General features: G+C 34.9%; 1 protein-coding gene across 1 annotated transcript in view; it reads right to left on the reverse strand.

Moving 5' to 3' along the window:
• Nucleotides 1-103: 103 nt before the first annotated feature.
• Nucleotides 104-24,436, reverse strand: part of LOC134229002 (uncharacterized) — a 32,106-nt gene continuing 7,773 nt past the window's right edge. Inside the window, exons 9-20 of the mRNA XM_062710711.1 lie at nucleotides 18,083-18,428; nucleotides 14,820-15,152; nucleotides 13,146-13,283; nucleotides 12,727-13,055; nucleotides 12,326-12,351; nucleotides 12,058-12,216; nucleotides 8,752-8,950; nucleotides 8,364-8,518; nucleotides 3,378-3,503; nucleotides 3,222-3,347; nucleotides 2,429-2,522; nucleotides 104-1,553 (exon numbers count right to left, since the gene is read on the reverse strand). Coding sequence (XP_062566695.1) covers nucleotides 1,456-1,553; nucleotides 2,429-2,522; nucleotides 3,222-3,347; nucleotides 3,378-3,503; nucleotides 8,364-8,518; nucleotides 8,752-8,950; nucleotides 12,058-12,216; nucleotides 12,326-12,351; nucleotides 12,727-13,055; nucleotides 13,146-13,283; nucleotides 14,820-15,152; nucleotides 18,083-18,428 — 2,129 coding nt within the window. The 3' untranslated portion in view covers nucleotides 104-1,455. The remainder of the gene's footprint in view (nucleotides 1,554-2,428; nucleotides 2,523-3,221; nucleotides 3,348-3,377; nucleotides 3,504-8,363; nucleotides 8,519-8,751; nucleotides 8,951-12,057; nucleotides 12,217-12,325; nucleotides 12,352-12,726; nucleotides 13,056-13,145; nucleotides 13,284-14,819; nucleotides 15,153-18,082; nucleotides 18,429-24,436) is intronic.

A 24,436-nucleotide genomic window follows, 5' to 3' on the forward strand; every position in this document is an offset into this window, starting at 1 on the left:
AGGATATATTTTATTGGTATATCATGAGAAATGGTAAAAATGGGGATCATTTATATACTTGTATCTTGTCAAGAGCTGGGATGAACTTCGATAGACAACCATCCTCGTATAGAGAAGAGTCAAATTTATTTAGTTCATTAGTTTCTCCACATCAAGGTTTGATACGACAGGAACTTACAGACTTCCTGAGAAATAAGATAACATTGGGTAATCTAGATTGAGACTGGTAATCTACAAGAATCTTGTCTTTAAAATAGCATCATAGATCTGTGTCGTTTCATGAAGGTGGAAAGCAAACGCAGACGATGTTGCAATTTCACAAAAGGAAGACAATTAAGGCACATGCACTCAATGCAGAAATGCAGACTTTTTAAATGAAAATCTGAATAAAATTATGAAATACATTTTCTTTTTATAAAAAAAGAGTTTCATTTCATCTCACATTAATTAAAAAAAAGATACATGTATAGTGTAAGTAATATACATGTACATAGATATATTAATTTCATGTTGACACATTATATTGCAAGTACACTATACATATTATATTATTTTAGAACATTGAATGAAAAAAATAATAAAGACCTGTGCACAGGTGAAATTCACAAGAGGGGAAAAAAATTTCATGAAAAATGCACATTCATCTCAACTTTTTCAAGGTCAACAAATGCTCAGTTTACATATTGATACAATATACATGTATCTGTGTTTCCGTAAAAGTCATTGCATTTGTTTCCGACAGAAAAAAATATACTGAATGAAAAAAATATACGTATACTTTGTTGGCATATTAAACTGATTTATCGTTTCCTTATCTATTAAGAATTTCATCACAGGTCGCTATAATAATAAAATGCTAGTCGATTTTACAAGAAATTTTCTTTCATAGCATTAAGAGCTGTTTTATGTCCTTCAATACTTCTATAGTTAAAGGTGAAGGATTTTACAAAAGTGCAAAATAAAAATTTCCTTTTTGATGTTTACATATCGTAAATAATTATTTTATTAAACAAGAAGGAAATAAGACAAAACAATACGTCTCCTTTCCTTCAAACGAAGTCATATAATTTAGCATTGGTAATATGGTAAGCAAGTCACAGCTTATATAATTTAATTATAAACCTTTAAAATAAAAATAGCAAGCAAGGTGGACCGGTATTTGTACTTGTCTGCACCAAGATATCATATTTACACGTGCTGATAAATGTGCAATTCGTAATAGTTGGACCATAAAATCCCCTTCAGATTATCTCAAGTGTACATGATGATGCACAAGGTGACATTTGCAATATTATCACAGGTTGAACATGTTTTACATATATCAGCAAAATATAAACCACAATTGTTCAAGACGAAGTCCAAGGAGCATTTCTTCAACAGAATATTGTTAGATTATCACAAAAAAACAATGCCATGTTAATCCTAAATCACTGATTATCTATGCAACTGCAGTTTTCAACAAGAACATCCACTTTTTCCAGTGCCTTCTACTGTGGTCGGACGGACGGTGGTTGATTTCGCTTCCGGTGTTGACTGAGAGGCTATTTTGGTAGCTGTATGAAAGAAAGGCAATTGTAAATACGTATAGATAACTCATCCAAATGATATTAAATACCATTCCTAGATTCTACTAATTAATTGTTTTTGAAAGTAGAATTTTTTTTTTACTTACCTGTTTTGACAAGCAAAAAAAAAAAAAGAAAAAAAAGGAAATTGCACAAACTTGAAAATCCTATTTTTAATACCATATATTTTTTTTTGCATACAATACTACATTTCCTTTATATACACTCTATGTGATAAAATGATAATTTTTTAAATCGTACACTTAATTTGCTTGGATTTTATTATGATCTCCTTTTCTATTAGAAAACTGGTTATTGCAGAAAAAACTCGTAAAATATCAATGTAGTACAATTCTCAGTTAACCTTGGACTTTCAGTAAGGCGTGGCATTCTCGACGTTACATAATTAACATCTGAAATATACACAGCTCTCATTCACTGTTGAAATATATATGGGATAGAAATTGGGGCAAATGTCAATGAGTGTAGAAATACCCATCTTTGTCAACAACAATTTTAAGTTTCTGATGTTATTAATTTCTTAACAAATGAGAATCTATTCGCCATTTGACAGACGCCTTAACTGAGAATTGTACTAATAAGCAGAGGATCGTTCCCTTTCCCTTCTCTTTCTTACAATTAATTTGTCAGATTTTTTCAAGAAAAATTACGATTCTGCTTTATATCTATTGATTTCAAAAGGATCTTAACGAATATGCCGAAAAGGAAATTCTTTATAAATCCATCTTTAAAACATATATACATGTATATAAACATGTCGTAACGGAGGAGTGTCATGTTTTAAAAGAAGAATACTATAAATTATAAACGTTAAAAAAAAAACAATATCAAGAGACACATACCTAGGTTGTGGAAAACTTCTTCGACATTCATTCCTGTTTTGGCAGACACCTCCATGAACATCAGTCCATTACTACTTGCAAATTCACTGCCCTCCTAAAATAAAAAAAAACCTGATGTCAAAACATTTTTTTCTTTGGAAATGGCATGATAATGCAAAGTAAGGATGCATTTATGCTTCAATTTTTTCAAGATTTCTATGAAAACTCTCAAGCATATGCACTCAAATGAAGTGGATCAAAACAATTAGAGTACAGGTGAAAAATATAATGGTACAAAGGTCAAGGTAAGAAATTCATACATTGCAAATAACATTCTTCAGATTTTTCAACTTTAGTTTTCTTGGCTTTTCTAAATACTTTCTTTGGCCTAAGGAGGGCCCCTATTGATTTTGAGGTAAAAAGATTAAATGTCAAGGTCAAAAGTTTCATATATTCTGTTGGTGTGTAACACTTCTTTTTTGCTGCAGAACTGTAGCGTTGTGGTTAAAAAAAAGATTTTAGTTCTTTGACCATGCTCATGGCCAAAGACTAAAATATAACATAAAAAACCTTAATTCTACAGTTCTGTAGCTTATCTCTTCATTGTCTTAAATTGCACTTTCTAAAAACAACAGAAATGTCGAAAAGTAAGTTTTTAAAAAAAAAACTTTTAAAATTCATACCGAAACCAACAGTACGAACATTTTACTACCGTTTACAAGTTACAAAGAACAGTCATCATGTATCATACGCAGGTTCGACCAAATTAAGTACTCTTGACTGCAGCTTCCTTATTGTGTAAAGACAGTCATACCTCATAGGACACTTCTCGACAACCATCGGCTAAGTCACATTTATTTCCCAGCAGCATAATATAATTACAAGATCCACCAAAATCAATGATCTCCCTTGTCCATCGTTGAGCCTCCTTAAAGGAAACCTGTAATATGTACAAAATGGTGTTTCTTACCTCTTTGCTTATCACCCTGTTTTCGCTGGCCATATCGGCCTTATTGCCCACTAAAGCAATGACGATCTGAGAGTTAGCTTGCTGAATGAGCTCCTTAACCCAAGTTTGAGCGCGTGAAAAGGAAGTCTAGAAAAAGAATAGCAGAAATGTGAGTAGCATGCAAAAGTAGACATCTTAAAGAGCTCTGACAGGACGTTACACAATTAAGTGCCAAAAATCCCACACCACTTAGAATAATGAAAAGTAAAACAAAGCATACATGCTTTTAAAGTGTTGTAAAACGAAGCCATGGAGACAAAAATTAGATAAAAGCAAGTTAGAGCAAAAAATGTATATACACGATTACACTACAGAAAAGCAACAAATTTAAGAAATCTCCAAACAGTGAAGCATAGTATTTTTTCGAAACTGAAAACAAAACTAAAATCGCAGGGAGTCCTTTAAAGGTCGCAAAAATAAGAACAGCCTTAATAAAGACAATAAACTGAGAACAGGACCAAAATTTTGATTTGGAATAGCTTGTGAATTCTAATACATACTACAAGCATATTAAAAATTTGCAGGTTTGTTAAATATTCCAAATTAAACACATGGTAAAAATTTTGAATTGTTATCAAAATTATTTCCGAAAAATATATAGATTTGAATTTTTTTAAGTCTGTTCTCAGTCGATGGTCTTGGGGCCAGGTACGATGTTAATCAAACACAACTAGTGCTAATTGTAACGGGGACCGTTACAGATGTTCCCCAAACGCTCCCCAACTCCCTTTTGGTGCCATATTCCCTGTTATCTCTATTAAATACGAAATACTTTATGGAATTTAGACTTAATCAAGGTCTTCCAAGAAAAATACAAAATATATTTAAAAAAATAGGCATTGCACGCGTGTTCATGTGCGTAACGACCATATTATCTTGTCTACACTATCTTAAATTTTAATAATATCAAAGCATTTAATCCAAAAGTATTAAAAAATGCACTCATTCGAGTGTATTTTTTATTTTACTCATTTCACGTGCACGCACGTGCAAGCACGTGCATAATGACTACACTTTATTGTAGGAGTCCCTTATATATATCCATGTTCTAAATCTCCTCCTGTTTGGTTGAAAAACAAGAGAGTTATAGCCATTTGAAGTTTCAGCCAATCAGATTGCAGCACACGTGCATGCGCGTGATTTCATGAATATTTTCTATATCATATTTTAGGATATCGTAATGCATGACTATGTTTTAAATTTCAAAGCATTTCGTCAAAAAACAAAGGAGATATAGCCATTTAAAGTTTTAGCCAATCAGATTACAGCACGTGCGCATGCGCATGCTTTTATTAAAATTTTAATATATCATGCTGTAGATCTTCATAATGTAGGACCATGTTCAAAATTTCAAAAGATTATGACAAGAAACGAGAAAGATATTGAGACTTTAGTTTCAGCCAATCAGAGCAAAGCGCACGTGCATGCGCGTGAGATCTTGCTATTTTGACCATGCCAACTTGTCTATACTACTAATGTATCCTTACATTATGAGTTTCAAAGCATTTTATCAAAAAATAGAAAAGTTCCGACTATATCTATTATATTGGTTATTTCAAGTGTTGCACGTGCGCGCTCTTGCAAGCACGTGCGCGCAAAATGACCTTGATTCCGCAAATCTGCATAACATGTCTACTTACCCTAAAAAGGTTTTACCTACCTGGGACGAACAGTTTACAAGATCATTCCCGGACAAAAAAGTACCCAGGAAGAAGAAGAAAAATAATAATAATAATAATAATAATAACTAGTGCTAATTGTAACGGGAACCGTTACAGATGTTCCCCAAACGCTCCCCAACTCCCCTTTTGGTGCCATATTCCCTGTAAGCCTTATTAAATAAGACAACATCTGTGCATTTTTTACTTTAACAACGTTTTCCCAAACGGATACCAATTATATTCAAATTTTAACATTGCACGCCTGCCCATGTGAATGCACGTGAATAATGATCATATAATCTTGTCTACACTTTCTATATATTAAAATATACTTTTTATGAAAGCATTTAGTCCAAAAGTATTAAAAATCACTCATTCAAGTGTATTTTCAATTTCTCTTGTTCCAAATGCACGCACGTGCGTACACGTGCATGATGACCATACCTTCTTGTAGGAGGCCCTTATATCTATCTATTTTCTAAATCCCATCCTGTTTGGTTGAAAACCTAGGGAATTATCGCCATTTCAAGTTTCAGCCAATCAGATTGCAGCACACGTGCATCCACGTGATTTCAAGAATTTTTTTCTAAATCATATTGTAGAATATCCTAATGCATAACTATGTTTTAAATTTCAAAGCATTTCGTCAAAAAGCAAAGGAGATATGGCTATTTAAAGTTTCAGCCAATCAGATTGCAGCACACGTGCATGCGCGTGATTTCTTGAATTTTTTTGTACATCATATTGCAGGATATCCTAGTGCATGACTATGTTTTAAATTTCAAAGCATTTCGTCAAAAAATAAAGGAGATATAGCCATTTAAAGTTTCAGCCAATCAGATTGCAGCGCACGTGCATGCGCGTGATTTCATGAATTTTTTTCCATATTATATTGTAGGATATCCTAATTCATGACAATGTTAAAAATTTCAAAGCATTTCGTGGGAAAACAAAAGAGATATTGAGATTTTTGTTTCAGCCAATCAGGGGAAGGCGCACGTGCATGCGCGTGAGTTCATGCTAATTTGACAGTGTCATATTATTAACACTTTTAATATATCCTTATGTAATGAGTTTCAAAGCATTTCATCAAAAAATGTAAAAGTTATAGCTATATTTAGTATATCAGTCAATTCACTCATTTCACGCGCACGCACGTGCAGGCGTATGCGCGCAAAATGACCTTCGTTCCGCACACCTATACTACACACCTATTAACCCTAAAAAGGTTTTAGCTCAGTTGGGTGAACAGTTTCTGAGAACACTCGCGGACAAAAAAGTACCGGAGAACAAATAAGAAAAAAAATAATAATAATAATAATAAGAAACAGAGTAAAAACAATATGTTCCCAAACTCCGTTTGGGGAACATAACTAGTGCTAATTGTAACGGGGACCGTTACAGATGTTCCCCAAATGCTCCCCAGATCCCTTTTTGTGCCTTATTCCTGTAAGACTTTTTTTATTTGCTCAGATTCGACGGATTCTATTTAAGAATATAAAAATTACAATGATATCAACTATATATTATTTAACATTTCACATGCCCGCGCATGCATATGCAAGATAATCATGGCATGTTTGCTAAAGAATTCCTGAGAATCAAAGGAAATAATACAGAGATAAATATTACTATTTTTCAAGTATTTTAGTCATTTTACGCATTGCGCATGCGCAAGTGCTTGCATGTCCATACTTTCAATTTTGATAGTAGCATAATGTAGGTATCTATTATACCTATTCATATTCTAAATTTTATCCTGATTTATTGAGAAATAAGAAAGTTATAGGCATTTAAAGTTTAAGCCAATCAGATTGCAGCACACGTGCATGCACATGCTTTCCTGAAAATTCTTGTATATCACATTGTAGAACCTTCTAATGTATGACTATATTTAAAATTTCAAAGTATTTTGTCAAAAAATAAGAAAGATATTGAGACTTTAGTTTCAGCCAATCAGAGCGAAGCGCATGTGCATGTGCGTGAGTTCATGATAATTTGACCATATCCTGTTGTCTATAGTACTAATATATACTTATATTATTATTTTCAAAACATTTCATCAAAATATAGAAAAATTACTGCTTCATCTATTATATTGGTCATTTCACGTGTTGCACGTGCGCGCTCTTACAAGCACGTGCGCGCAAAATGACCTTGATTCCGCAAATCTACGTAACATGTCTACTTACCCTGAAAAGGTTTTACCTGCATCGGATGAACAGTTTACAAGATCATTCGCGGACAAATAAGTGCCCAGGAAGAAGAAAAATAATAATAAGAAACAGAGTAAAAACAATATGTTCCCCAACTTCGTTTGGGGAACATAATAATAAGAAACAGAGTAAAAACAATATGTTCCCCAACTTCGTTTGGGGAACATAATAAGGCCCAGCATTGGTAACTAGATATTGACACGAAACCAGCGCGATAAAGCTCTCTTTATGGGATTTTTTTGTTTACTTGGTTGCGTATATATAGGTAAATGTAATCTGGTCTAATAATTAACTTTATTTTACAAAATTACTCTCAGGTAAATCATTTTTTAATTAAAAAAGTGAATTTTCAAATTACTGAGGGATTATGTCATAATATACACATACATCGATTTTGTACACTAGATTCGTTAGATATTGAAGAAAGGGTCCTTCTCTATAACAAAAGCAAAAATATTCTGGGCTTGTACATAGAATAAATTTTTCATCCCCTCTTTCGTAAGTGGTAATAAAATGTTTCAGGGGTTGGGATTACTTGTCAAGATACTTTGCTTTATAGTGCTCTACTTCTCAATTCCGAGAAATTCGTCCCCTCTCCCAAATTTGCAAAAACTTGTAGAGACAGAGACAATATTTGCAGCTGTTGCTCTATACAAACCACGTATCGAATTCAAATTCCTCCTTATAGCTCAACTGCATTCGCATGAATAGATTAAAAATGTCTTTCTTATCTTCTGAAATTTCAGGAGCACCCGTAATCAGAATAAAGCCAGGGTGTTTTCTTTCTAGTTTTTCGTTATAAATATAAAAGTCATTTATTTATATATGAATACTCAGTATACATATATACCTGAATGTATATTTGTTAAATTAGGTATTTTCTGCAGTAAATAACGATGTTTTAATTCTTTGTTGATTTCATTAAGTTGATAAGGGCAAAATAGTGCTTCAGATCGTAATATTTCTCCAGCAGACTTACTGATTTTTTATCCTGATTTATACATTTTTAGAAATAAAATTACAATATATGGTCAAACAAGGCGTTCTGGGTAGTCCTTATTATTACGTACCTGGCTTGTGATGTCATAGACCACAACGGCAGCAGGTGCCCCGCGATAATACATAGGGGCTAAACTGTGGTACCTTTCTTGTCCCGCAGTATCCCAAATGTCGAACTTAATTGTCGCAGACTGAAGGACATTTATTGTTTTTGTCAAATAAGCAGCTGGAATTAAAAACAGAAGCTAAATGTAAAAGTCGATCACTGCTACAATTAACAAGAGGTAAAAGTGTAATTAAACAGGATTTACCTGAAAACGTAATATTGTGAGCCAGTGTTCATTTTAAAAAATATTGTGCTTTGTACGGTTTTTAAAAGGAAAATTAGGTGTGTTTCTTAGAGTTTGGAAAGTCAATTAACTTTTGGCCAATTGCAGGCCTAAGGTCTGGCCAAGGTACCTCCAATTGTAGCTTCTCCATTCTCGTTGAATTCCCCTCGAACAAATCTTAAGGCTATGCTACTTTTGCCTACTCCAGATTCTCCCAGCAGAACCAGTTTAATTTGTTTGGACTTTCCCTCGGGGCCGCTCCGTGACCCAGTCGGGGGGCCGGAGGCGCGACCATTTGGTCGTCTGTTTGTGCTCATAGCAGTACTACTTTAAACTTTTCCTGAAACGATAAAAAATTCCGTGTGTGAATACAAGAAAGATTTTTTTTTTTAAATGCGATGAGAACACAGGAAATAAATATAAGGAAAATCTACGTTCATTTTTAAACTTGAATGAACTGTACACACCAAGCAAAATAGTACTATGCTTTTAATAAGTTTCTAAAGAAGTATAAACTGATACAGAACACAGGCATAGTCATTATTCACGGAATTACATTTTTGACTCCAGGCGGTATGAAGTATATATATGTGAACATAATCATGTCGTTTAAAGTGATGACTTCCTGATCGTGGTACAGACAAGAATAAGGTCACAATACTCAATTTTTGTTTAGTCTTTCTTCTGTTACAAACTTCAACTGAATATTCTTAGGTAAAATGTCAGACGAAAAAGGATTTGTAACTTTTGTTTTATGAAATATTCCAGGTATTTATAACCTCTCTTCACCTGTCAATGTGCAATGTACAGGTGTACAACATAAATACCGATATTCCTCTTATAAGGAGTTGAGATGAAAATTCCAAGAATTCGATTATTTAGTTTCCTATGTGTGCATATACGGTTTGCCATTTTTTAAAACAAGAATATTATGGCATTGACATAGTTTATTACCTCAACGGTATTAATATTTTTCATAATACATCTATAGATATATGTAAGATAAAAGTTTAGACCATATATGGTTAAAACAGGAATTAAATATTCACAAGCATGGCAGTTCTGTAGTTAGACTTTAACTTTGAAAATTACCTGTCTGATTAAGCTATCCTCTGTGCACACAAATTATGTCCATATACGTGTATTCTACATAATTTCAGTACATATGCAGGATCGGACCGTTGTATGCCCCATTATGATGATAACATAAGCCAGTCTAGGGAACGCCCCCTTTTCACGAACTGTTTTTTCACGCTCTGGTCCAAAGGCTGTAAAAAGTCCTGTTCTACAAATCTCTCAAGTAATTTATATTCGTGTAAGTTTCCGATTCCTGTAGATATTTGTGTTGTGTTCTGTTAATGTTTATTCCACAGCAACAATTCACGAGACACTGACACAAGCAACATATATATAGGGGTGATATCCAAAGTGAAAATTTAAATCTGTACACGTTGACTCATACGAAGGTTGACCTTAAATTCCCGATATATTAACGTTAATTTAAAACTCGGTCTCCTGTCATTTTTAATATTAGCACAATGTGTAATCGATCGATTGGATGAGGTGATTTTGGTGTCTGAACGGTTTGTTTGTTTGTCAATAAAGACAATCGCGACATGCCCCCCTAATCTTTGAGATAAATATCAAAAAAATCGTCTGCCACTGTAAGATTGCATGGTTGAAAATTTTTTCTAAATGAAAAGGAAACATAAAAAAATTTACACAGCTTTTTTTGCCAGTATTGGAAACATTTCCTTTTCAAATGACGTGCAGTACGTGCGTTTATATGCTATGTCTCATAAAACCAGGAAATATAATACATTAAACAACCCTTAAATACACTTAATTAATTTGTTATCATACAAAGTTAAATAAAAGGTAAAAAAATAAAATTAAAATCCAATACACACGTAAAAACAGTTGTTGTGGAATAAACATTTACAAAACATAACACAAAATTATGCTTTCCGCACAAAAACACAAGCTTCAACCTTCATTAGCATACTCAGTATACGCAAGTACATGTATTTTTTTCTCTCTCAATTTTTTGTAGGTTTGCATCTTCGCTAACGAAGATGGTAGGTTTGTTGTCAAATACCCCCACCCACCCCAGCATATACTGAAATACAGTACTGCATGCCTGTGATATGCTGTTGAATCTGAAGCTATACCGTGGTATATTGAAGATATTCTCATTAATTATCAGTCACTACTGCTCGTGCCAGGACAAAAAATTAAATCTGGACAATGGTCAAGATGAACCTACTGTATATGTATTACTGTTTCAGCCTTTTAACCTCAGCTTGCCGTCACAAGTCTTTTCACCAGTGATATTAACAAATTAGAGTTAGAATATAGCTGAAAGGAAGAATTAACACATGTACACTAATCTTTGAAAACTAACTGAATATAAATAGAACTTAAAGAAGGAAATAATATCCTTTAATTGAAATTCGAATCTCTTAATGTTTGATAAATGATTATACAATGAAAAATTACAATTGATTTGCATGTAGGAAGTAAACATACCAATCAAAGAAACACAAATGTCTCAATGAAATATAAGGGTGACCTTCAAAGATATAGGACTCCCTAAAAGACATGTCCTAAAGGAAATACACTTATCAAATATTGGGTTTTCTGCATAACACACATTCATGCATTTTTGGATGTAAAACGAATAATTATTCTTATTTATTCATCTTCACAGGCAAAATATAACTTTGAAAAGTTTGACCTTTTCAATACGGAAGCTGAACGAAACATATTTCAATATAAAAAATATGTAAATGTAACTTCCATATTAAAAATTGTACGATATGGATATGCTTGATAATATTTTAAAATAGTTTGAATTTTTGCGGTGTTTATAGTTTTTTTTCATATTTATAACACTTTACTACTACATCCACTTTATTTCTTATGAAAACCATTTCAGTTTATCTGTTTATTACGGGGAAAAACACTTAGTGGATTATGTATTTTTCTGCAACGTTTGCCGCTTCGATGTTCAGAATTCCCTTGATAACATCAAAGAAGCATTTTATTGTTGAAATATGAAGTAAATTTATATTTATTTACGAGCTAAGGCATTTAATTTAATGCCTTATAGAGTTTGTACATGTAAACGGTTTTTAATGCCAGTCGTTTCTTTTTTCGTCGAGATGAAGTACTACCAGAACCCCACCACAATTATATAGCCATTGCCGATTGCCAATGTCCAATGGGCTAATCTTTTTTAAAAAATCATATTTTTAAAGATTTTTTAAGACGAATTTTAATCAAAAGTACTTAATTTCACATTAGTAGATTAATTTTATCATATTTAATAAAAGTTACTTGGTACACTCTCAGGATGGGGGGTCCACAGTGATAATGTCACTGCGTGTTGATGTTGGGTATTCAGCTACCGGTACTAGTCTCTCTCTTTATAAACCAGCACGATGATCCTTCTGCTGCTTGGGTCATCTTTTGGACTGCTCCTCTCCTGCTTCTCCCTGTCATCCCTAACACAGAGAACAACCTCCAAACTGACTGTGTTGGGAATCCCAAACCTTCTGGATAGTTCCAGGTCGCAATCCTTCCTCCCTACATTCTGCCAGCAATGCGTCATATTTTTTGTCTTCTTAGTTTCATATGCTTCCTCACATCTTTCTTCCCAGGAAACTGCCAGCTACATGAAAATGATCTTCTTTGTTACATACTTGACGACCACAGTACCATATCAGGCCTGAAATTAGTCAGAATTACCTCTGGGAATTTTAGTTTCTGTCCTAGATCTATCCCAGCTTCCGATCGTCTGCCTGGTTAAGTATTCCATAGGTCCTCTCTTCTTTCTTCTTTGTTGTTTCAACCTCTTTTACAAAGCAAATCTTGTATGTTTCACAATTGTCTGTTTGCTTTTATTCTTCTGCTAACTCTCTATAGTGTCTGCTATCTCTTTAAGAACCTGATTATGACGCCATATGTATCTTCCCTATTGATAATGCCACCTGGCAGGAAGATAGAATGTGCTGTAGGGTTCCTCTTTTTCCAGAGAGGACACTCTGGTGTTTCTATGAGATCAGTTCTATGGAGATTGGCTGGTGTTGGTAGCAGATCATACTCTGAGCATAGTAGTAATTGTAGTTGGAACTGCATTTTTCCAGATTTCTGCCAAGGATAGTGTCTGTTGGTCTTTCCCATCTTGTCCAAGCACCCTGGACTTCCATATCCACTGCCTTAGCTTGTGGATTTTCTTCCTCTCTGGCTTGAATATCTTTCTGCAAAATGTTACATCTCTCCTTTGTGTCAACCTTCTTCCAAGACTGCTTTTGGACGTCCCTAGACCTTGTCTTCCCACCACCACCGTTCCTACAATGTCTTCGTGTCTCAATCTGCTCTCCACCTCTTCTACTGCCTTTGCTGCTGACTATTTTCACCCTGTCAGTACTTCTACTCCAGATAATTGGACCTTATCATCTCTTGAGCCTTTTAATATAAGGTCATGACAAGTCTTGCTTTGCTGGCCATAAAATTTTCTACTCTTGATAATTCTTGATGTCACAGGAAGAAGTTGTAGTTTTGCTGATTTGCAATATAAGCTGATTGAACAAAAGCATTTCTCCAAAGCATTTCCTGAAGTGTTTATTGACGACTCCCTCAAATCTGTCTCCACTGTTGCTGTTAAAATCTCGTATAAATCAATGGTCAGGCTAAGCGTGGTAAGAGACCATGTTAGTAAACCCATGCCTTGAATTTCCCTGGTAATCCTGTTTTGTCTATCTTCCTCATTCCTTCTCTCATTTGTTGTTTTGTTTTAATGCCCCCTTAATCAAAGATTCGGGGGTATATAGTTTTTGTCGTGTCCGTCCGTCTGTCTGTTTGTCCGCAAAAACTTTAACCTTGCTCATAACTTTTCATTTAGTAGAGCTATGACATTTATACGTGTATTCCTTGTGACAAGACTTTTCTTTGGGTACCACCAAAAATGACCTTTTGACTTTGGAGTTGGACACACTTTTACAAAAAAATTCCAAACTTGTACTTTGGCCATAACTTTTGAACGGTAGATACTAGGACTTTCATACTTCATATGTGTATTCTTTGTGACAGGACCTTTCATATACCAACATGACCTTTTGACCTTGACCTTAGAGGTTTATGTTCTTTAAAAATTTTAACCTTTGCCATAACTTTTGAACGGTAAGAGCTAGGGCTTTCAAACTTCACATATGTAATTCTTGTAAGACCTTTCATTGGATACCAACATCTTTTACCTTTTGACTTCAATCTTGGAGTTTGGCCTATTTTATAAAAACTTTTAACCTTGGCCATAACTTCTGAACGGTTGGGGCTAAGGCTTTCATACTTCACATATATACCATATATACTCGCCTATAAGTCGGTCCGCCTATAAGTCGGTTGTATTAATTAAGCTTATATATCAGAGGGACCGACCTCATATAATACCATCAATTTTATAGCTCGCCTATAAGTCGGACATAGAGTTTTGGACCAGAGATTAACTCCCAAAAGTCCGACTTATAAGCGAGTATATACGGTAATCCTTGTGACAAGACCTTCCTTTAAAAACCAACAACTTTGACCTGACCCTGGAGTTTGACCTACTTTTTAAAAACTTGAACCTTGGCCATAACTTTTGAACGTTTAGGGCTAGGGCTTTGGTTTAAATGGGTTTTTTTTTCTTGCGTCCTTGGCCTTGAACTTTGGTCTACTTATTTTCATTTAACCTTGGTTACAACTTTTGAAGCAAATAAGAGATGACTTTTACACTGTCAGTTTAAACATACTCCTTCTTTGCATATTTGCTACCGGTAATTATTGTCTTCAATACATTTTTTTTATCTTCAATGAATCCAAACCCAAAGTTTCACATCCTTGTACCATTGATTGATCACAACATCTTTTCTGCAAATTACGCGGATGAATTGGACACCACATTACATGACTTTTTTATGTGAATAATTCAGGCTCTGAATTCCATATCATGGAAAGCTACTGATAGTTGACCAAAATCAATCAGAAGCTTACTATTGTAATAACACTTTTTAAATACAAACTAAACTCTACTCTAATCATTTCCAATTATATAACAATTCAATACAAAGTTAATTGAGCACTAGGTGATATGCAGAAAAATAATATATCACAGATCTGACTTTGGCACAGAAAAGAAGAAAGTTCTGACTAGTTCATCATTTCTGATTCCGTTTCCTTCTTCCTCTGGCCTTAACACTTGACCTTCTCCTCTCCCTGAACTTTGAACTTTTGTCCTTGATTTCCTCTTTACTGTCTTTATACAGGGTCCTGAGTTTTGTACTTTCTGTCACTTGGGGTATCTTTCCTCTTTTCCTCATTAATCTGATAATATAGCCAGTCCCCCCTAATGTGACAGCATAACGGATGGGGGATATCAATTTGTACAGTAAAAATGCCAGCAAATAGTCTCCAAGGCCTGTAGAATGGAATGGTTTCATCATTGTCTCACTAAGTCCCAATTTCTCTAGCAGTGATATGACATCTACACCACTGAAAGGAAAAATATTAAACACATTATGAAATTGTCTTTTTAAACTTAAAATGGCTATGATGTTTTATTATTTCAATTATATTACTGGACTTTTACATATTTAAAAGAAAGAGAAAGAAGGAAACATGAGATATGATCCACTAAACAAAAGCTTAAAGCTATGCAAGAAGCACAAATGAGTTCATTGGCGTCGGAAGCTATTTGAAAGTGGGGGGCTAAGTGTAAAAAAAAATTTTTGTACCTTCAAAAAAAAAAACCTGACAAGGAAAAAAAAAAAAAAAAAAGGAAATGTTTAGTTCCCAAACGTGAAAACCCTATTTCGTTGGGGGTGGGGGGGGGGGGGGGGGGGGGGGTGTAGATTCAAACTCTAGTACCAAAAATTTTCCTCCAAACACCACCACTTTCCCCATTTTTAACCTAAACTTAGACATATCTGTGGAAAGTGGGGGGGCTAAACCTACGAAGATATGTTCAATGTCTATACTAAGTATATATTTGGAAACAAGAGGCCCAGGGGCCACAGCGCTCACCTGAGCACATCAGCTAGGAAAAAACACATATCAGATCAGACCTGAAATTTAACTTAAGTTAGGGGGGGGGGGGGTGGGCTTGAATTTTAACCCCAAAGGGATCATAATTTGAACGAACTAGAATCTACATTACATGAGGATGATTCCACATGAGTTTCATCTTTCCTGTCCCAGTGGTTCTTGAGAAGAAGATTTTTAAAGATTTTTCCTATATATTCCTATGTAAAACTTTGATCGGCCATTTTGGCCCCGCCCTACCCCCGGGGGTCATGACTTGAACAAACTTCAATCTACACTACCTGAGGATGATTCCACATGAGTTTCATCTTTCCTGTCCCAGTGGTTCTTGAGAAGAAGATTTTTAAAGATTTTTCCAATATATTCCTATGTAAAACTTTGATCAGCCATTTTCACCCCGCCCTACCCCCGGGGGTCATGACTTGAACAAACTTCAATCTACACTACCTGAGGATGATTCCACATGAGTTTCATCTTTCCTGTCCCAGTGGTTCTTGAGAAAAAATTTTTTAAAGATTTTTCCTATATATTCCTATGTAAAACTTTGATAGGCCCAGTGGTTCTTGAGAAGAAGATTTTTAAAATATGCCACCAAATTTTCATTTATTCCCAATTATCTCCCCTTGAATGAGGGCGTGGCCCTTCATTTGAACAAACTTGAATCCCCTTCACCCAAGGATACTTTGTGGCAAGTTTGGTTGAAATTGGCCCAGCGGTTCTTGAGAAGAAGTCGAAAATGTGAAAAGTTTACAGACAGACGGACAGACAGACGCCGGACAAAATGTGATCAGAAAAGCTCACTTGAGCCTTCGGCTCAGGTGAGCTAAAAAAGTGGGGGGGCTAAGCCCCCCCAGCCCCCCCGGTTCCGACGCCTATGGAGTTATTTAGCTCTATAACTACATGTAACCTAACTTAAAAATTATACACGAGAGAACTTTCTAGAGACCAAACTTAAGTCAAAATTCTGATTTTGAGTATCTTTTCATTTATAATACATATTTATCAAAAATTTGCAGGTTTGTATCATATTCAAATTTTAAATTAAACATATGATAAAAATCTTGTTCTGTTACCAAACTTCTTTCCAAAGTTATATTGATTTGAAATTTTGGCTTCAGTCTGTTCTCATCAGTTTATGGTCTTGGGTTTTCTTTTTCTTAAGAAATAAATAACAAGTTTATAAACTTCAATGGGAATTGAAGTGGGTCGGTCACGTGATCAAATCCTGTGAAGGCCGAAGGCCTTCTCAGAAGATTTGATCACGTACCGACCCACTTCAATTCCCATTGAAGTTTATAAACTTGTTATTTATTACTTATATATACATTTGAGACAGACAATTGAATATTTTTGAGTTTAATTATTGCACTAACCGTCCGTCGTAGATTTTGAAAAATGACGCAAGGTGTAAATCGGCTTGCATGGCGGTTACGCTTCAAATTTATTAGGCTAGGGAATCTATTTCGAAGGGAATATTTTGTGAAAGGCTACTTGTGATCAGTAATAGTGAACAGATTGTTGTCTGGGAATATTTTATTCGTGAAAATGATAATCGATGCTGAAAAGATACAAGAAACACGTCCGAAGTTTGATGATAAAAAGTTGGAGGAATTTCGGTCGCTGGAAAGGGATGGATGGATCCGATGGACTGAGACACTTGTCCGAGCCAGTTAATTTGCAATTTGATCAAAAATATTCCACGGTTTCAGTAACTAAAGGCATACTTATCGTAAAACACTGATAAACACGGAGACACTGGCGACAGCTTTATATTGAACCACAGGCGCTTGTGTATTGAACTACGAAAACACCGAGGTGTTTGGCAGCTGTTCATGGCATGATTGCAAAGATATTTTCCAACAGATTTACACATTTATCATGAGTAAAATTTAAAGATAAAATAAAAGTTTATCATGAAAATTTAACCAAAGGTCTATCCAAAAAATAAGGATGAACGTTAGAGACTGTGCAGCTGACAAAAGTGAAGAAGAATGTAAACAAACGCTAGGCTCCTAATTTTCTCTATGTACACAGGTTGAATCGATAGCCCAAAAACTGTATGAAATACTTGTTTACATTTGAAATAAAATAATTATTATTTTACTTGCTTATTTTATTCATTTTTATACAGGAAAAGCAAGTAGAGCAGGTCATTTTATAATTTATGTACCGGTAGATATTATTGCGCCGTGTGATTAGGTCACGTATTGACCTCTGACCTCTGACAAACTTCATACAGAATTGAAGATATTTTCTCTCTGTATGTTTATATAATGGAGAGATACCACAAATGTATATATATAAATTTGAAAGTATGTGCTATGAGGATTCTATAATTCTAGACCATTGTGACTATTCATTAAGAACAAACTATTACTTACCAACTTACAATGATGTAAAACAGCCCATACCAAAATATTGAAGTCACTATCTCAACAATGATAAGTACTTTGCCATGTTCTTTGTAAGTTTGTTTGAACCTCTGAAAGACTGAGAGTTTCTTTACTGGAGCATCACCAGCTTTTGTACCCTCTTGACTAGTGTTTGGGGTGTCTTTTGGGCCTTCCTCTGGCTTTGCTTTAGACTCCTGTTCATTCTGAGGCCTTTGTGGTGTGTTAGATGAGGAATTACTATACAGTCTGCGTAAGCAGTGGCAGTGAAGGGATGCAATGGGTTTTACTTGGTTAATATGTCGATGACTTGCAGAAAAGCTGACTATATGGGGGCCTGTATAAAATAAAGAAAAAGCATTTTGTTAATACTGCTTTGGTGCTTTACAAGTTTTGTCATTAAAAAAAGTCTAATTAATATAAATATACATTGCATGATTTGAAACACATCAAAAAGATGCATACAATCCATATAACAAGCATATTTACAATATTAATTATAAACAGGCAATGTTGTGCAGCATTACAAGAGGCCCAAGGGCCTTGAATCGCTCTTCTGATAAATTGTACAATCTATCACTTCTATTTGAAGCCTCTAGCCCTAAGTATCCTAAGACCCAAGTTGCATCAACTGACAAAGTTTGATGATTCTTAGCCAATTAGGACTGTAGATATTTTTAATAATAAAGCTATAAAAAACCATAAGTACGTCACAGTGACCTACTTTAAGATTGAAGTTTTCTGAGGACTCAAGATGCATTAATAGACAAAGATTGAAGATTCTAAGCCAATAAGTATTTGAGATATTTAAAAGTAGGTCACCATGACCTACTTTTTTTGTCTACATTCTTTGAAAACCCAAGATACATCAACTAACAAAGTTTGATGATTCTAAGCCAATAAGTACCTGAGATATTCAAAAGTACGTCACCATGACCTACTTTTTGGTCCACATTCTCCGAAAACCAAAGATGCCCCAACTGACAAAGTTTAACAATTCTAGGTCAACCAGTACTTGAGATATGAAAATAGCCATAAAATGTCAAAAGTAGGTCAAGGTGATGTAATTTTTGGTTTGCGATCCCCAAAAACTCAAGATGCATCAACTGACAAAGTTTGATGATTCTAAGCCGATATGTACCTGATATACTTAAATATACCCATAAAATGTCAAAAGTAGGTCACCATGACCTATTTTTTTGACTACATCCTTGGAAAACCCAAAATGCATCTACTGACAAAGTCTGATTATTCTAAGCCAATAAGTACTCAAGATACTTAAATATAGCCATATAATGTCAAAAGTAGGTCACTGCAACCTAATTTTTTGTAGACAATTTTCGAAAACCCAAGATACATCAACAGACAAAGTTTGATGATTCTAAGCCAATAAGTACCTGAGATATTCAACAGTAGGTCACCATGACCTACTTTTTTGGTCCACATTCTCCGAAAACCAATGATGCCCCAACTGACAAAGTTTAACAATTCTAGGTCAACCAGTACTTGAGATATGAAAATAGCCATAAAATGTCAAAAGTAGGTCAAGGTGATGTAATTTTTGGTTTGCGATCCCCGAAAACTCAAGATGCATCAACTGACAAAGTTTGATGATTCTAAGCCGATATGTACCTGATATACTTAAATATACCCATAAAATGTCAAAAGTAGGTCACCATGACCTATTTTTTTGACTACATCCTTGGAAAACCCAAAATGCATCTACTGACAAAGTCTGATTATTCTAAGCCAATAAGTACTCAAGATACTTAAATATAGCCATATAATGTCAAAAGTAGGTCACTGCGACCTAATTTTTTGTAGACGATTTTCGAAAACCCAAGATACATCAACAGACAAAGTTTGATGATTCTAAGCCAATAAGTACCTGAGATATTCAAAAGTAGGTCACCATGACCTACTTTTTGGTCCACATTCTCCGAAAACCAAAGATGCCCCAACTGACAAAGTTTAACAATTCTAGGTCAACCAGTACTTGAGATATGAAAATAGCCATAAAATGTCAAAAGTAGGTCAAGGTGATGTAATTTTTGGTTTGCGATCACCGAAAACTCAAGATGCATCAACTGACAAAGTTTGATGATTCTAAGCCGATATGTACCTGATATACTTAAATATACCCATAAAATGTCAAAAGTAGGTCACCATGACCTATTTTTTTGACTACATCCTTGGAAAACCCAAAATGCATCTACTGACAAAGTCTGATTATTCTAAGCCAATAAGTACTCAAGATACTTAAATATAGCCATATAATGTCAAAAGTAGGTCACTGCGACCTAATTTTTTGTAGACGATTTTCGAAAACCCAAGATACATCAACAGACAAAGTTTGATGATTATAAGCCAATAAGTACCTGAGATATTCAACAGTAGGTCACCATGACCTACTTTTCGGTCGACATTCTCTAAAAACCCAAGATGCATTAACAAACAAAGTTTGATGATTCTAAACCAGTTAGTACCATAGATACTTAAATAAAGCCATTAAATGTAAAAAATTAGGTCACTGTGACCTACTTTCTGGACATCATTCTCCGAAAACCCAAGATGCATCAACTGATGAAGTTTGATGATTCTAAGCCAATAAGTACTGTAGATACTTGAATAAAGCCATAAAATGTCGAAAGTAGGTCACAGTGACCTACTTTTTGGTCGTCACTCTCCGAAAACCTAAGACGCATCAACTCACAAAGTTTGATGATTCTAAGCCAATAAATACCTAAGATACTTAAATAAAGCCATAAAATGTCAAAAGTAGGTCACAGTGACCTACTTTTTGGTTGTTACTCTCTGAAAACCCAAGATGCATCAACTCACAAAGTTTGATGATTCTAAGCCAATAAGTACCTAAGATACTAAAATATAGCCATAAAATGTTGAAAGTAGGTCATCGTGACCTACATTTTGGTCAACATTTTTCAGAGTCCCAAGATGCATCTGCTGACCAAGTTTGATGATCCTAGGTCTGAAGGTAATCAAAATATGCCTTTTTAAACAATTCAAAAACAAATGCCTGCAAAATTCAAAAAGTAGGTCACAGTGACCTATTTTTTCATAAATACGTTTTAAGGTCCAAAGATGCATTAATTTTCAAGATTTGATGATTCTAAACCTCTCAGTGTCTGAAATAATTGGATTAAATGTTATAAAAAGAATTAGTCATCAAGTTCAAAAAGTAGGTCACGGTGACCTACTTTTAAGTTGTCGTTGTTCAAGGACCCAAGATGCATCAACTGACAAAGTTTGATGATCATAGGCCTTAAAGTGTCCAAAATATGCCTTCAAATCAATTTTTAAAAAAATGCCCACAAAATTTAAAAAGTAGGTCACCGTGACCTACTTTTGAGTTAACATGATGTGAAGTCCTAAGATGCATCAACTTACAAGATTTGATGATCCTAGTCCTAAAACTAAGCAAAATATAAATGTTTTTATTATTTGTAAATTTAGGTCAACTTTGAAGTGACCTTGAGACCACGCCCTTTGCCCCAGGGTGATGCCTTGAACAATTTTTAATCTTCGACATATCCTGATCCTTGTATGTAAGTTTGGTGAAAATCTGCCCGGTGGTTCTGGAGAAGAAGATTTTTTAGCAACCAGTACTTTTGGTTTTGTTTTCCTGATTATCTCCCCTTGTTTAAGGGTCCCAACCCTTATTTTAGTATAAAAAGTAGCCCTTGGGCCAAGGATACCCTGTGACAAATTTGATACTGATTGGCCAAGGGGTTCTTGAGTTATGGCCCATATTCTAAAAAGTTAACGCACACTGCACAAATGGCCATAGCATTAGCTCTTTGAGCCTTTGGCTCAGAAGAGCTAAAAAGTGGGGGTGGGGAGGTAAGGTTGTTACATGTAAACAGAAGTAGGACCCAGAAACTCGCTACAGTGGTTTTGCCTTTGGGAGAGGTATGTTTCAACGCACTTTGAAAAATTACGCACTTTGAAAAAATTTTTCAAAGTGCGTTAAAATTTGGGACCAAGCTAACGCACTTTGAAAAAAATAATTTTTTTTCAAAGTGCGTTAATATCGACCATATTAACGCACTTTGAAAAAAAATGTAAAGATTGATCAATATTCCTTCAAATAATCGGTATGATAAATAACAAAGTCACTGTAGGACCTGAGATATTGACGTTTTAAATATTTAAGGTTTTGATAAAATAAAAGGGAAAATTAAAGGGTCTTGAAAAAAAGAGTGACGATTGTGTAAGTTCATTAATGCGTTTTTTTTTTAAATTCTGGTCTTTGATAAGTAGATGTAAAGGTGTATAGGGGGCACCAACAGACGACAGCTTCAAGCAACTTAGCATTTATAATAATATAAAGGGGCCAATTTGATTGTTCAAAACTCTCTCTCATACGTTTTACTGTACTTAAATATTCCTAGTTTTCATCTGTTTTAATTAACTCATTTATTATTGAAAGTTTTCAACGTCATACCAGTTAGGTAAATACATAATTATATGATTGCTTTGAGTATAGCATAGACATCGAGACTGGGTGAAGGGCCTGGGGAGGGGATGGGGGGCTAAACCCCCCACTTATTTTGGAAAGATATATACATCGTATAAGCGTTGAAAATGCAGCGTACCCATTTTAGGTTTATTGCTCCCCTCCCCCATTTTTTACCGACACCTATGTATTGGAAAGATAAAGATTTGGACTGGGGGATCTTATACCCGTCTTCTCTTTTCGACGGGAGTAAGTCAATTCATTTTTGAGGTTAGGGTTAGGCTTAGTTTTTTGAAAGATAAATAAGAAATAAAATCTTTCCATGACTAAAATATAATTTTTTTTTCAAAGTACGTTAAGTGTCTCCACGGTAAAATATATTGATGTAGACTCTTAACGCACTTTGAAAAATTTTTTCAAAGTGCGTTGAGTTGGTCCCAAATTTAACGCACTTTGAAAAATTTTTTCAAAGTGCGTTGATTTTGTCCCAATTTTAACGCACTTTGAAAAAATTTTTCAAAGTGCGTTGCCACAGGGGTGTTGCTAAAACGCGGAACGGAAAACGGAACGGAAAGCGGAACGGAACGGAAAACGGAATGTATTATTTTGGATTAAATCACTTAAAATACTCAGATTTTATCATAAACGATAATATGTATTACGGTGTGACCGTTGGGGCGAGCGCAGTTTATTTACTATCATAAACCTACACATGTACTGTCTATCATTCAAGAAAAAGAAAGCAAAATGAATAAAACAAAACAATGAAAAGAAATCATTTCCCAAGCATCGGGATCAAGATTCCAAACTTCTCGGAGGTTTCCGACAAAATCGGAAATACCCGAACCGTTGAAGTGACGAAAGTATGACGTCAGATAAAAAGTTCTGTTGACTTAGGACGCAAACGCTGGTTTTATGGAAAAGAGATTGCATTAAATCGTTCTTTTCAAGTAAGTTGTTGCTATGTTTTAGCCATCATGTTGCTATGCACCGCAACATGTTTTCCGAGTTTCACGGAAGCAACCGACATGACTTCGTCAAAATTCGTAAGTTTCCGGTGACGTCATTTGTATCATTTCCGAAGGGCAAGGTGAAGGACGGTGTTGTGGCATGGGGGGGGGGTGGGGTATTTTTTTGAATAAGGTAAGGCAAAATCATTTCGTTAAGATTTCGGTAAGAAACAATGTTCCTTTAATTTTTTTACTATTTTTGATTTATTCGCGCAAAGGACATTGGGTAGTGCAGGAATTCTGGGAATGTTGCACAGAGAAATTTGGCTGACGTATGTACAGATTTCAATCCGAATTTTCTCTGTTCATACACGTTAGTCTATTGAGCTCGCTTTGCGAGCGTCGCTTCGCGACGCTCGCTGCGCTCGCTATTAAATAAAGTTGATTTTGTCATGCTCAGTCTCTTATTTACAAAAGTCGCTAACATAGCAGTCACATAGAATCGAAATTGAAAAAAAGGGGGGGGGGGGGTAAACGAACTGGAAAAAGAAGACAATTGTTTGATTCGGGAGGGGGGGGGATAAGTTCCAACTCCCAACATTTTTTAGTTATATTTTTTTTTACACTAACTTACCGTATATACTCGCCTATAAGTCGGTTTTCTGGGAGTTGATATCAGGTCCAAAACTCTGTGTCCGACTTATAGGCGAGCTATAAAAATAATGGTATTATATGAGGTCAGTCCATCTGAAATATAAGCTTATTAAGTACAACCGACTTATAGGCGGACCGACTTATAGGCGAGTATATACGGTACTACATTTATTATATTCACAAAAAGGGTGAAAATGTGAACTTGAACGAACATTTCCGTCGTAAAAAGGTTATTACTGGGGGGGGGGGGGGGGAGGGGGCAAA

The sequence above is a fragment of the Saccostrea cucullata genome, unplaced genomic scaffold (assembly GCF_032062105.1).
Source record: "Saccostrea cucullata isolate Sc308-1 unplaced genomic scaffold, CSIRO_AGI_Scuc_v1 ctg253, whole genome shotgun sequence".
NCBI lineage: Eukaryota > Metazoa > Mollusca > Bivalvia > Ostreida > Ostreidae > Saccostrea > Saccostrea cuccullata.